Here is an 11,900-nt window from a genome sequence, read left to right as displayed (position 1 = left end):
TTAACCGGACTTCAAAAGCGTTCCTTGAGGTTCCCCAGCCTTCCGTTGATTGGCGGTTAAACGGCGCGCGGCATGACGGGTAAAACCGTTGGACGGCTTCTTCGGAGGGGAGACGGGGCGAAGGGAGGAGCCTCGGCCAGTCGCAGCTGCTTTCCACTCCCCACTTCGGAGGGGAGAGCGTGGCCCCCTCTGCCTTCTGCCGCGGAAGGTGAGGCGGGGCTTGCCTGCTGGCCCTGCGGGCGCAGTGGGGGGTTGCCAACCTGACGGTGGGGCCTGGAGTTCTCCCGGAATGCCAGCGGGAGATCTCCCGGGGACAGAGAGCAGCTCTGGGGGGAGACTGGAGGCCAGTTCAGCCCCCTTGCTCGGCTCCCTCCTCCTCCTCCTCCGGAGGTAGCCCTGTGCTGCAGTGGCCGAGCCTCTTGGCGGCGCTATCGAAGCGACCAGGACGAAGGTGGCCAGCTGAGCAGAGGAGGAAAGGGGGGGAGGGACTTATTGTATATGATAAATTTACAATTTTATTTATCATTGTATCTGAGGGACCGCCTCTCTGCCTAACCCCCCCATAGAGCGTTGTGCTCCGCCACCTACAACTGGCTGGTGATCCCTGGCCCCAAAGAAGCATTACAGGCCTCAAGCAGGGCCAGAGCCTTCTCTGTCCTGGCCCCCCCAGCTGGTGGAACAAGCTCCCGGAAGAGATCAGGGCCCTGACTGAGCTGCCAAAATTCTGCAGGGCCTGCAAAAGGGAGCTCCTCCACGAGGCATTTGGCTGAGGCTGACCTTAGACTTATTTTTATAGATGCTGGAAGGGTGACCTTGCTGGAGGGCTGGCAAGTGCTTGCAAAATAAGTACGTATTTACAAGGTTTGCAGAAGTCTACTATTTCCCCCCCCCTCCACCGTTCTCTAGTGCCAAAGTGGTATCTAAAACAAACCCTAACAAAAACCTAAATCAGCACACCTGGTTTTTATCTTTTGTTTCAGTTTCTGACAGCAAGTGTAAATGAAACTTGAATTTGAAATGAGCCAGATTGAGAGGCTCAGTTGGATTTTGAAAGGAAATGATTTCCACATACTTGGAGCTACGTCTGAGAATGCTGTCGGATGTACCCTAACACTTGGTGATGTGATTTGGAGCTGGTGCTCTTTTCACTGAATCTCAAATGCTCCACTGGCATATGGGAGCAGTTGCTTTTTCAGAGCGCTGTTGTCTAACGACATATGCTTAGAGAACCAGTATGGTATAGTTGTTAAGAGTGATGGCCTCTAATCTGGAGGACCAGATTTGATTCCCCTCTCCTCCTCCACATGCCGCCAGCTGGGTGACCTTGGGCCAGTCTGTCAGAGCCCTCTCAGCCTCACCTACCTCACAGGGTGTCTGTTGTGGGAGAGGAAAGGTGGGTGTTTGCAAGCTAAAGCACTCTCAGTCCATTGATTGGTAAAAAATGGGGAACACTTTTCTTATTAATAGACTATAAGTATCTTGAATTCTTCATGGAATTGCATAGTATTTAGTTGTTTTTAATCACAGTAAAATCATGACTGGCTTCACCACTAGGCAGATTATGCATGTTTCTGAGACTTCAGCATCCTTGTCCTCTTAACAAAAAAATGTCCAGACAATCTCTGCTGATAGATATAATGGGACAGGAATCCTTGCTTGTTGAATGGGGCTTTTGCTATTTATAAACAGAAATCATTTTTATCTGTCATGTTTCAAACTGTAAAAATTCAAACTTTGAAACTTATTAATTTTTTGGTGCTTTGCACCCTAGCACACACCCTAGCACGCAGACAAAGTGTGGTTAACTGCAGGCCTTTGTAAAGCAATTGAGGCTTCTGCAAACTTAAGTTTAGAGGGAATGAAAAGCTGTGATGATAATAACTCATGTCAGCTTAAAATAATCATATCTTTTAAAAAAATCTAGCATTGTATAATTTCATGTCAGTCAAGGAAGATAATTTTTTGCTGCTGAAGGTTAACAGAGCCCACAGAAGAAAAACTGGCAGAGTGATTTATGCGACACGGATCTTCTTTCAAGAAATCTGCATAATTTAAGACCATGGAAGTGCTTCCAGAACTCTATGATATTTTTCAAGGAGAGGTATGTGTTGAAGTTACTGTTTTCAGAGTGATAGGAAGAAACAAAAACTGGATTTTTCTTTTTCCTTTTAGTTTCATAGATGGTCGAAATTTATGTAGAGTTATTTAGGGCTGTAATAAACTTATTTCCTCAGTAATTCCAGATCTTTCAGTTGGGTAGTTCTGAAAGACTTGTCTCTTAATTGGTCTAAGCAAAATAACTAATTATTTCCTGGAGAACAAGTACCACGACAACAGTTGTTGGCTAAATTCTGTAATTTTCAACACAACTAAGGAATAAGGAAATGAAAGGGTGGTGAGTCTACTGCAAGTTCAGGAAATAGTTATACCTGCCACTTTTCTCCTAAGTGTAAATGTTTATTGTTACAGGTTGCTGCTGTGACAGAATATGGAGCTTTTATAAAAATTCCAGGAAGCAGGAAACAAGGTTTGATTCTCTTATCAGATGAATTCAGTTTATATTGAATTGAAAAGGATTAGTGATAGAAAATTGATCAGACATTAAAATCTATTAATCTAGGCACTTGTATAGTGGCAGCTTGCTATAGGGTAATTTTCTCTTGACTTTGTCTGTCAGGAAAATATTCAACAAATTATCCCTCCCGCCTTTATTTCTTCGTAGGTCTTGTACACAAAAGTCATATGTCAAGCTGTCGGATAGACAAGCCGTCAGAAATGGTGGATGTTGGAGAAAAAGTATGGGTGAAACTTATAGGAAAAGAGGTAAAGTTGCATTTACCTTTCTCCCTACTGGCTATATCAATGCCGGCTCTGGAATTAAAGTAGTCACTTCTGTCTGAATAAAATAATCCAGGGTTTTATAACATTTGTGGGCCCAAAGGCAATCAGGAATTTTTTCCTAGGGCAGATGGTGTACAAAAGAAGTTTCTTTTCCCAGAATCTTTTGGGGGAAAAAATTAAGGGCAGAGTGGCATAAGCCACTGATTAACAATTTCCCTCCTTTATCAAGGAATTATATACCCTGTGCTTGATGTGCTGGATTATGCAGAGGGGATCCTTTGGGTCCCCCTGGTGGATGTTCCTGTTACTGCCCTTCATATTGATACACTAGGTATTGAAACTGTACAAAACATGAAGAATCACTGTGTAATGACAACACAACTAAAGAGTTTATACAATATAGAAGCTTATGTAATGCTTTAAAAGCACAAACATAACATTGCAATTCTACAAAGGTTTTGTGTAATGACCTAGTGAATAACTTCATAGGTTGTACCTACCTCACAGTCCTTTACATCGGGGGTCATCAACCCCCGGGCTGCAGCCTGGCCTCGGCAGCAGGCCACAGGGGCTGCACCTCCCTCTCCCCGCCCCCCTGCAGCGAGAACCTTACCAGGCCGCGAGCAAATCAGCCGCCGACGGATGGCTGGCACCCACCCCAGGAGACAGGAAGAAGAAAAAGTTTAGTTCCTGCCCCCCCTGAGAGTATAGTGGGAATTGTCCATCAAGATGTCTTCCTGTCCTCAGAGAAGAACCTTTCTCAGTGAGTCGCTTTGAGTGCTGTGTGGAGTAAAGAATATTTCATAATTTCAGCAAATTGCGCTATTTTGTTTAAAAATTATTCTTTGGTCCTGAACAAAGACTTTCTGAAGGAACAAATGCCACAGGGGCAATTATCATCATTTGCATGGCAATAAAAATGTAGCCATGGAAACCAGAAGTGGATGGCAAGGTCATGTAATAGACACTGACCAGAGATCAAATGTCAATAGATGTGGCTATTTTGGCCACAAGAGGCAGCAAAGAGCAACTTCAGGCCAGTTGGCAAGCGTCAACTTCTGACAGGCAGACAGAGATGCAGAGAGACAGCAGACAGTAAAGAGACAGACAGATCAAATGCTACTTTTGTGACCAACTTTGAATCTGATTCAAGTGGGTAGCCATGTTGGGCTACTTCAGATTCGAAAGCTCACACCTTGAATAAATCATTGTTGGTCTTAAAGGTGCGATTGGACCTTTTTTTTTTGTTTGAAGCTTAAATAGCTCACCTGGAATTCAATCAAGGTCACTATAGCAAAAGCATGCAAACTGGGAACCTAAATTCTCCTGTTTCTTATTGATCCTGTGAGCATTTTAAATGTATGTAGAACTTAGGTATTGGTAATTCAGATCTTTGGACAACGTCGTTTTAATATGAATAGTCTGCTGTTGTTACAAGTCTTTCAGAGAGGAGATTTGGATAGACATCCCAATTTTTGTTCTGGATACTACAAAACGTTGAGTGAATAGTGATTTATAATTGAGTATCTTACTGTGTTTCAAAACAGTGTGGTAACTGGTCTGGAAATCCACATCTAGAGTTTGGGTAATGTGTGGAGGCTGAGTAATCACAGTTTTGCTGATTGCTCTTCCTGAGAGTTGCGTTTACAGCATCAGGCAGGTCTACACATTTTGGCTTCAAACACGAGCCCAGCTACTAGCCTTCCCTGAATTCTCATCCCGGGTTCAATTCCCGGCATCAATTCCCGGCATCTCATCCCGGCATCAATTCCCGGCATCAATTCCCGGCATCAATTCCCGGCATCTCATCCCGGGTTCAATTCCCGGCATCTCCAATGAAAAAGACCAGGCAGTAGCTGATGTGAAAGACCTCTCCCTTAGACCTGGAGAGCCATTGCCAGTCTGAGTAGACAATACTGACCTTGATGGACCAATGGTCGGATTCAGTAGAAGGCAGCTGTGTGTGTAACTTGTTGGCAAGGTTAAACTCTCTATCTGGCACTAGTGGAATCATTTATAACAACTCTTAGTGCTTCTGGCCTATAATAGCATCTGTCACTAGGGTGCTTGTGAGGGGATGTATGTTAGTTGATGTATGGAAGAGGAGGAGGTGGTTGAATACGTCTGTATTCCTGAGCTGGCATTTCGAAATGTACAAAAACACCCGAGGATTCAATGCTTTTTACATTTGCATGTATTTTTCAGAAGACAGATGACAAACTGAAACTGTCTCTTTCCATGAAAGTTGTTAACCAAGGAACTGGAAAGGACCTGGATCCCAATAATGTTGCCTTGGAGTAAGTGATTTTTTTTTCTTAGTGCAGTTGTCAATTTATGCATGTCTCTCTCTAGCCCTTCCTTGTGTCAGTCCCAAAGGCTCTCCCAATCTGAGTAGCAACGTGAGGGGTTCTAATGCTATTCTCATATAGGTAGAAATCTAAGGGACCTGCAGAAAGAGGAGTGATACAATCCAAATACCTACTCAAAGTCTTTTGCTTTCTGTCCTAGCAAAAGGCTAGATTTTTTAAATACAGCTAGGTAGAACTTCCCAAAGCTGCCATGCTAGTGCAGGGTAGAGCGGGTAGAAATTGCATAAATGAACCTAGGGTTTCTTCAAGCCTTGGTCTTGCAGCAGCAACATGTAGTTTGCTGTTATATCCAAACCAAGACACTTAGAATTTTCCCATATAATTCAGTGGTGTTTCTCCCCATTGTTACTAATAGAATGTCTGTAATCGACAACTCTCTGGTGTCTGTTTATAGTCAGGATGCACGAAAAAAACGCTCATTCAAAGACTACAGCAGCCAGAAGATCACACTTGAAGCTGTTTTGAACACCATTTGCAAAAAGTGTGGTTGCCCAGGTACGTTGAAACCATTACCATTTTAAAAATGTGAGTCTGTGTGTTCCTCTGTTGCGGTGACCTGTTAGTTATTAAAACCTCTGGCCCACTTCAAGACCTGCAAGAGAAACATACCATAATAAAACCATAAAACATTTTCTTTAAAAAAAGTTAAAGTTTTGTTTTTACATCAGATTTTAAATACAACAGTAGTAAAGTGGCAGTCAAAACGTTCCCAACCTATATAGAGTTGTCAGCTTCCAGGTGGTGGCTGGAAATCTCCTTCTATTACCACTGATCTCCAGGCAACAGAGATTAGCTCACCTGGAGAAAAGGGCCGCAATGGACTCTGTGGTATTATGCACCCTTGAAGCCTTTCCTGTCCCGAAACCCTGGTCTCCTTAGGCTCCATCCCCAAAATCTCTAGGGTTTTCGCACCCTGGATCTGGCAACCCAATATCCCCATTTCTGTGATGTGGTGGTGAAGTGTTGTATATAGTCTATGGAGGACTGAGCAAATCTCGTAGTTACAAAATCACCCAAAGTACAGAGTTACTTCAGTCTCTAAACCCATTGAAATGAATGGGCTTAGACTGAAGTAACCCTTTTAAGGATTTTCAGTTAATCCCAGAGCGAAAGGGAGAGGAGAAGAGACTGTGTGCTGCTTAGAGGTTCTGATTTTTACTGAGAATGTCATTTTAAAAAATGAATTTTAATAAAGAAAATGAGGCCAACATTTTACATTTACAGGAAAACAGTCCTTATAATTAAGGGTAGTGTTTAAGATTGCAACACTGTTACAAGCTTGCACATCAAAATAAAGAAGAAGAAGAAGAAGAAGAAGAAGAAGAAGAAGAAGAAGAAGAAGAAGAGTTGGTTCTTATATGCCGCTTTTCCCTACCCGAAGGAGGCTCAAAGCGGCTTACAGTCGCCTTCCCATTCCTCTCCCCACAACAGACACCCTGTGGGGTGGGTGAGGCTGAGAGGGCGCTGATATCACTGCTCGGTCAGAACAGTTTTATCAGTGCCGTGGCGAGCCCAAGGTCACCCAGATGGTTGCATGTGGGGGAGTGCAGAATCGAATCTGGCATGCCAGATTAGAAGTCCACACTCCTAACCACTACACCAAACTGGCTCTCTAAAAAAAATTGAGGTAAAAATGAAACTGCTACCAAAATAATGCCAGTCAAGGGATCAAAGGTAATCCCAGAACAATTAAAAAGGAATCCAAAATGGCAGCTGCATTAGGATCTCTCATTAACATTACAATGGTAAACAGGAACATTTTGATAGACATTCAAGCAGCTTTTTTGATTAAAAAATATTTTTACATGACTTCTATTGCTGTTTCCATGATCTTCTTCCAGCATGTTTTTGGCAGCCATTTTCCCTCCACACACCACGTCCTCTTCCACTGCCATGGCTGCTGCCTCCTTTTTGCCCGCCTCTTCATCTTCCTCCTGCCCACTAAGAAATCATTGAATTCATGTTTTCTGTAAACAAAAAACTGACATGGCTAGCTCAGGCTAGCCAGATCTTGGAAGTTAAGCAAAAGGCCACCATAAGTTGGTTGTAACCAATAACAGGAACAACCACGTAGTGGAGGTACACCTGGAGATAACTGTCAACTGTTTCTGGATTTCTGATTATGAAATTAGCCATTTCACAACTTGGAATGTTCTCGCAAGCTCTTCTGTTCCCACTTCTGTTAACCCCTGCCCTACTGCCATGTTTCTGGTCTTCTTAGTTGCACAGCTATGTTGAGTATCAGGACAGTGAAGGCCTCTTTTAAAAACTGCTGATCCTTGTATTCCACTTAACAGTTTCAGAACTCTAAAGTAGTAATTATGTGACAGAGAGGATTATATATTAAATAATTGGTTTCACTATTTAATCTCATTCTTCCTCCAGGCGCTTCAAGATGATACACATGAGTATTAGTATCTTTCCCCTAATCACACATCCATGGCTATAATACTATTTTACGGAGCCTCTGGAAGCACTGCGGGAGGAAATGTTTTCTTTTACTGAACAGCAGAAATAAGTTATTTAGGACTGTTTTGTGTGTGGGTGTTTGTATGTGTCTTTTTTTTAAGTAACATTAAATATTTTTTTCAAGGTCATTTTGCTAAAGAGTGTTTCATGCAGCCAGGGGGCATCAAGTATTCTCTTATACCAGAGGAGGAAGAAGACCACATCCATCCAGAAGAAGAAAAGAAAACTCATCAGTCTGAACATTCTGCAAAGAAGAGAAAAAAGGTAAAGCCCTAAGCATATATTCACAGATCTGGAGTGTCAATACTCATGGATGGAGACCAAGCTGGGAAAGGTCAATACAGAATGTGCTAAATGGTTTTGAAGCCAAGGTAAACAGTAATTTTTAAATTATATAGCTACGGATTTGGTAGAGTGGGATGCACACACATACGTATGCATAGGCACCTGTGCCCAATAACAAGTAAGAGGAATTACCATCATGGTTTGCTTGCGGGTGCTTCCTGGAAGCAGCTTTTAGCTCATGGGAAACAGGATGCTGAGCAAGCAGTCCCATCAGGGCTGCACTTATATTTTTCAGACTATGTTTCTTCAGTGCTAACTTCTTAAGCCCAAATCCCCAAGAGCAAAATAAGAGAATCTCTGTAGCTTTAGTACTTGGGTGCTTCTGTCCTTTGATGGAGGAATCCCCATTCTTACGTTATAGATCTGGTCTTTTTCTCAGAATTAGTTGCATGAGACAATTTGGTATTTGCCTGTAGTCTTTTGGATAAATGTTAATAGAATTTGGAATTTTGGCTTTCGATGAACTGCCCAACAATGAGTAAACCCACAAAACAAAGCTGTGAATGCTCACCCCCTGCCTTTCCCCTTTATTTTGCAAACTTTATTCCCTGCCTTCCTGCCCTCTTAAGGGCCACCAAGGCAACTACTACTTTCCTGTAAGTATAATGTATGAAGTACAAGAAATCATAAGTGGAATTTGTATAGAGTTTCTTAGAAGGGAGATGTCCTAATTAGAAATGATGCTTCTGTGGAACATTCTGCTGAGGCATAGCATTACAGATGGCTGAACAATTAACTGTTGCTGCATTGTGCTTTTGAACGTTAGAATCCAATGGATTTTGTTGATAACGGTTTCATGAATGGCTTTGTTGTAATTTCTAGAAACATAGGCATGCAGCTTTAGAAAGGCCTGGTTGGTCTGCTGATTGGTTAACTCCGAAATCGTATGTCCTGTATCTAAAAGAATTCCCAACAGACATATTTTGCCAGCTATTTCGTGAACAGTTCTGAAAGAGAATACTGTCCCCTAATGAGTTTTGAATAAAGTTAAAAAGATGTTTGAGGGCCATTCCACTCATGACTCTTTAAAACTATGATTCTGTATAAGATTTTTCTTCTGCAGTGAAATGCTTAATGAATATCTTCATGTGTGTCTTCAGCTGCATTTGATGCTCCTACGACAAGGAAGCTAGGATTGCCATAGCTTCTTGCCATGAGTAAACACATGGTGAAGCAGACCATAACAGGCAGGTGTGGCAGGGAAATGAGGCTATCCAAAGAAACATGCACAAGAAGGGAGATTGCATAGAGAGAGGTGGACACTTTATGCACTGAGAATGACCAACAGCATTTCTTCCAAGTTTTTCTCTTTAAACAGCTTTTGAAATGAGTTGATTTTCAGAGTCCTTCACAGATATGTTAAAGGGCTGGAGGAGGCAGCATACCTCAAACCAGTGGCAAAAAGATGTTCTTTAAGTATGTAAAATGCCAATTGATTTATAGTCTACTGTAAAAGAGAAGTATCCCTTTAAAAATGCCAACTAATTAACCATGATTTCTGATGTCCGCTGTAAAAGAGAAAAAAATCCCTTCTGAAAACTGAATGTGAACTCCATGAACAGATGCTAGCATCTGGTCCCAGCTTGTCTCTCTCCTTTTCCTTCTTTGCTTCCCTTTTCTCTGATCTCTGGGATTCAGGACCCTGCATGTCACCAGTTGATATAATTTCCTTTACTGTATTTTGGAGAAAGCAGGGGGATTGAAATGGATTTCTGTTCAGGTAGCTGAAGAAATCCACTTAAATAAGGGAGCCTGTAGTGAAACCAGAAAAACTGGAGTAGCCACTTAGCAAGTTCAGTGAAATTAAGGCCTGCTGTTAAGATGGGTAAGTGGGCTAGATTTTTATGGCACAGCCTATTGCACTGTACACAAGGGCAGCTATGCTGGAAGCAGCTGCCTCCGTTTTTATTCAATTAACACGCACAGAGATTTCACTATAACGTGTAGCTGTTAGCTTAATCAGTGAGTATACAGGAATGGTTCCTCTCACATGTGTTTTTGATTGATGGACTCCCTCTGACAGGAAAAGAAAAAGAAAAGGAAGCACAAAAGTAAAGTCCCTTCTGAATCGGATAATTCCGACAGCTGTAATTCAGACGCTGGTGGTGATCAGCCTTCCAGGAAGAAGGCAAAACATGCCGAAAAGGCGAGTGCATCTCAGAAGAGGAAGAAAAAGAAGCACCATAAGAAAAAGCACAAAGAATGAGGAACAGATGCTAAGCAACAGGCCCTGCTGATCCAACATGCGTCCCACCCCCTCCTTTTCTTTTGGCTTCCCAGAGCAATCAGTCAGAGAAAAGAACAGCTGAGACAGTGCCTCTCGCTTTAAGGCAAGAGGATTTTCCTTCTCTGAATAGCAGCTTTGTTTCCTCCGGCATTTCACAAGGCCTGTCACTTTTTTGTCTCTGCCACAAAGAGGGAAAGGGGGAGCCAGCTGCCGTTTGGGCGTTCCTCAGCCCAGATGTTGCACTTGTTCGTCTGGCACTTTCCTTGTTCTGTAATATATTTCTTGTGGGCCACATGCCAGGGCTGCAGCCAGCCCTTGGGGGAACAACCCCTGAGCCCTCTCCGAGAAGCATGTCAAGGCAGTGGCGGTGCGGCTTCTTCAGATGGGGTGACAGCTGGGTGTTGATTCAGCATCGACCAGCCATTCCGCATGCTGCTAGAAGGAGCAGTGAACACATTGTGTGAGCTGACAGTGTAGCTGTGGGCTGATTGGTGCAGAATAATCACTCCACTGTATTGGCTGTGATCCTATTTGTCAGCAGTTCTGAAGGGAGGGAAAATCCATCAACCGTCTTACGTAGAGACAATCGTTTTTTTTTCTTCAAAAAATGGATTAATGTGGTTATTGCTAAAAATATAAGTTATGAAATAAAAATTGAGTTTTGTTTTGGGCTCAGTTCTTCTCCGTGCTTTATTCTGGGCCATGGAACAAGCAGTTTAAGCAGAACAAGCTTGTTCTTCAGGTGCATTCCAAGTATTCTTCAAAGCATAGCATATTTGCCGATCGCTTCTGTTTTCCCCTCACTAACCTATTGTCTGCATGGTTTTCAGCAATACAGATTCATCTGTTGCTTTGAGTGTCCCAAGAACTGATTATTGAATTTGGTTACTGCCCATACTGTGGAAAAGTGTTCTTTGAAACGCTCCTGGAAAAATGTTTTGCTATTATGTAACCACATTTTCTTACAGTATAGATACAGCACCCTTGGAGATGCTTTGTTGCAGCATAATCTCATAAAGTGCCAAACTGTGTTTTTTTTTTAGCATACCTAGTACAAATTGAAAACTTTGGGCGAGATATGAGGGCTGGCAGCAGCTTAAGTATGGCAGCACGCAGGTTAAACACGGGCATGCACTGTGTGTGTCTATTCTGAGGCAAGAAAAGTTGTCCTTTTTATTCTGCAGTTTATTTTGCGATGGGCAGAGAAGCAAAAGCACGCAGGTCCTTTAAGCCTCACCTCTACTAATGGAAACATGATTTTCCTTTTGTTTTTGATTCACTTGAGTCTTGAAAGTAATCCCAAGCCAATCTCAACAGTCGTTGCGGTTGGAAAAACAGACAACCAAGTTTGGATTCTCAGGAAGCAGAATGCAAGGGCCAAAGCAATGAATAGCCCCTCCACTTTTCTCTCAATTGGAATTTGTGACTGGTTTAGTTTAAAATATATAGGTAAATTAGGAAGCTTAGATGGAGGGTTTTTATGCTCATTTTTGTATGTACAGTTAAGGCTCCAGCCTGCAAGCTTGACATATGTATATAGACTAAGAAAAAATATTGTGCATGCATTCCTCAAGCATAGCAACTCCTCCTTCGATAATCCTAAGTATAATAAATATTTTATTTTTAATACCCCACCCTTCTCTTGTCAG

At 42.4% G+C, this 11,900-nt stretch overlaps 1 protein-coding gene across 2 annotated transcripts; it reads left to right on the top strand.

Moving 5' to 3' along the window:
* The first annotated feature begins 51 nt into the window (after window positions 1-51).
* On the top strand, window positions 52-10,921 carry ZCCHC17 (zinc finger CCHC-type containing 17). Of its 2 annotated transcripts, XM_077337140.1 has the most exons (9): window positions 62-208; window positions 797-846; window positions 1,975-2,101; window positions 2,470-2,527; window positions 2,723-2,823; window positions 5,047-5,138; window positions 5,605-5,705; window positions 7,804-7,943; window positions 10,048-10,921. In XM_077337140.1, the coding sequence occupies exons 3-9, from the start codon at window positions 2,060-2,062 to the stop codon at window positions 10,228-10,230; spliced, it is 717 nt and encodes a 238-aa protein (XP_077193255.1). In that variant the 5' UTR covers window positions 62-208; window positions 797-846; window positions 1,975-2,059; the 3' UTR covers window positions 10,231-10,921. The 2 variants fall into 2 exon arrangements, with proteins under 2 accessions (XP_077193256.1, XP_077193255.1); XM_077337141.1 differs by lacking the exon at window positions 797-846 and having other exon boundaries at window positions 52-208.
* The last annotated feature ends 979 nt before the right edge of the window (window positions 10,922-11,900 follow it).

The sequence above is a fragment of the Paroedura picta genome, chromosome 5, assembly GCF_049243985.1.
Source record: "Paroedura picta isolate Pp20150507F chromosome 5, Ppicta_v3.0, whole genome shotgun sequence".
Lineage (NCBI taxonomy): Eukaryota > Metazoa > Chordata > Lepidosauria > Squamata > Gekkonidae > Paroedura > Paroedura picta.
This window is presented reverse-complemented; position numbering and strand designations above follow the sequence as displayed.

Bases quoted from the DNA above. Each gene is read 5' to 3' on its own strand.
- ZCCHC17 (XM_077337141.1), top strand. From the start codon at position 2,060: ATGGAAGTGCTTCCAGAACTCTATGATATTTTTCAAGGAGAG. The intron at 5,139-5,604 runs GTAAGTGATTTT...GTCTGTTTATAG, and splicing joins CCCAATAATGTTGCCTTGGA to TCAGGATGCACGAAAAAAAC. The intron at 5,706-7,803 runs GTACGTTGAAAC...ATTTTTTTCAAG, and splicing joins CAAAAAGTGTGGTTGCCCAG to GTCATTTTGCTAAAGAGTGT.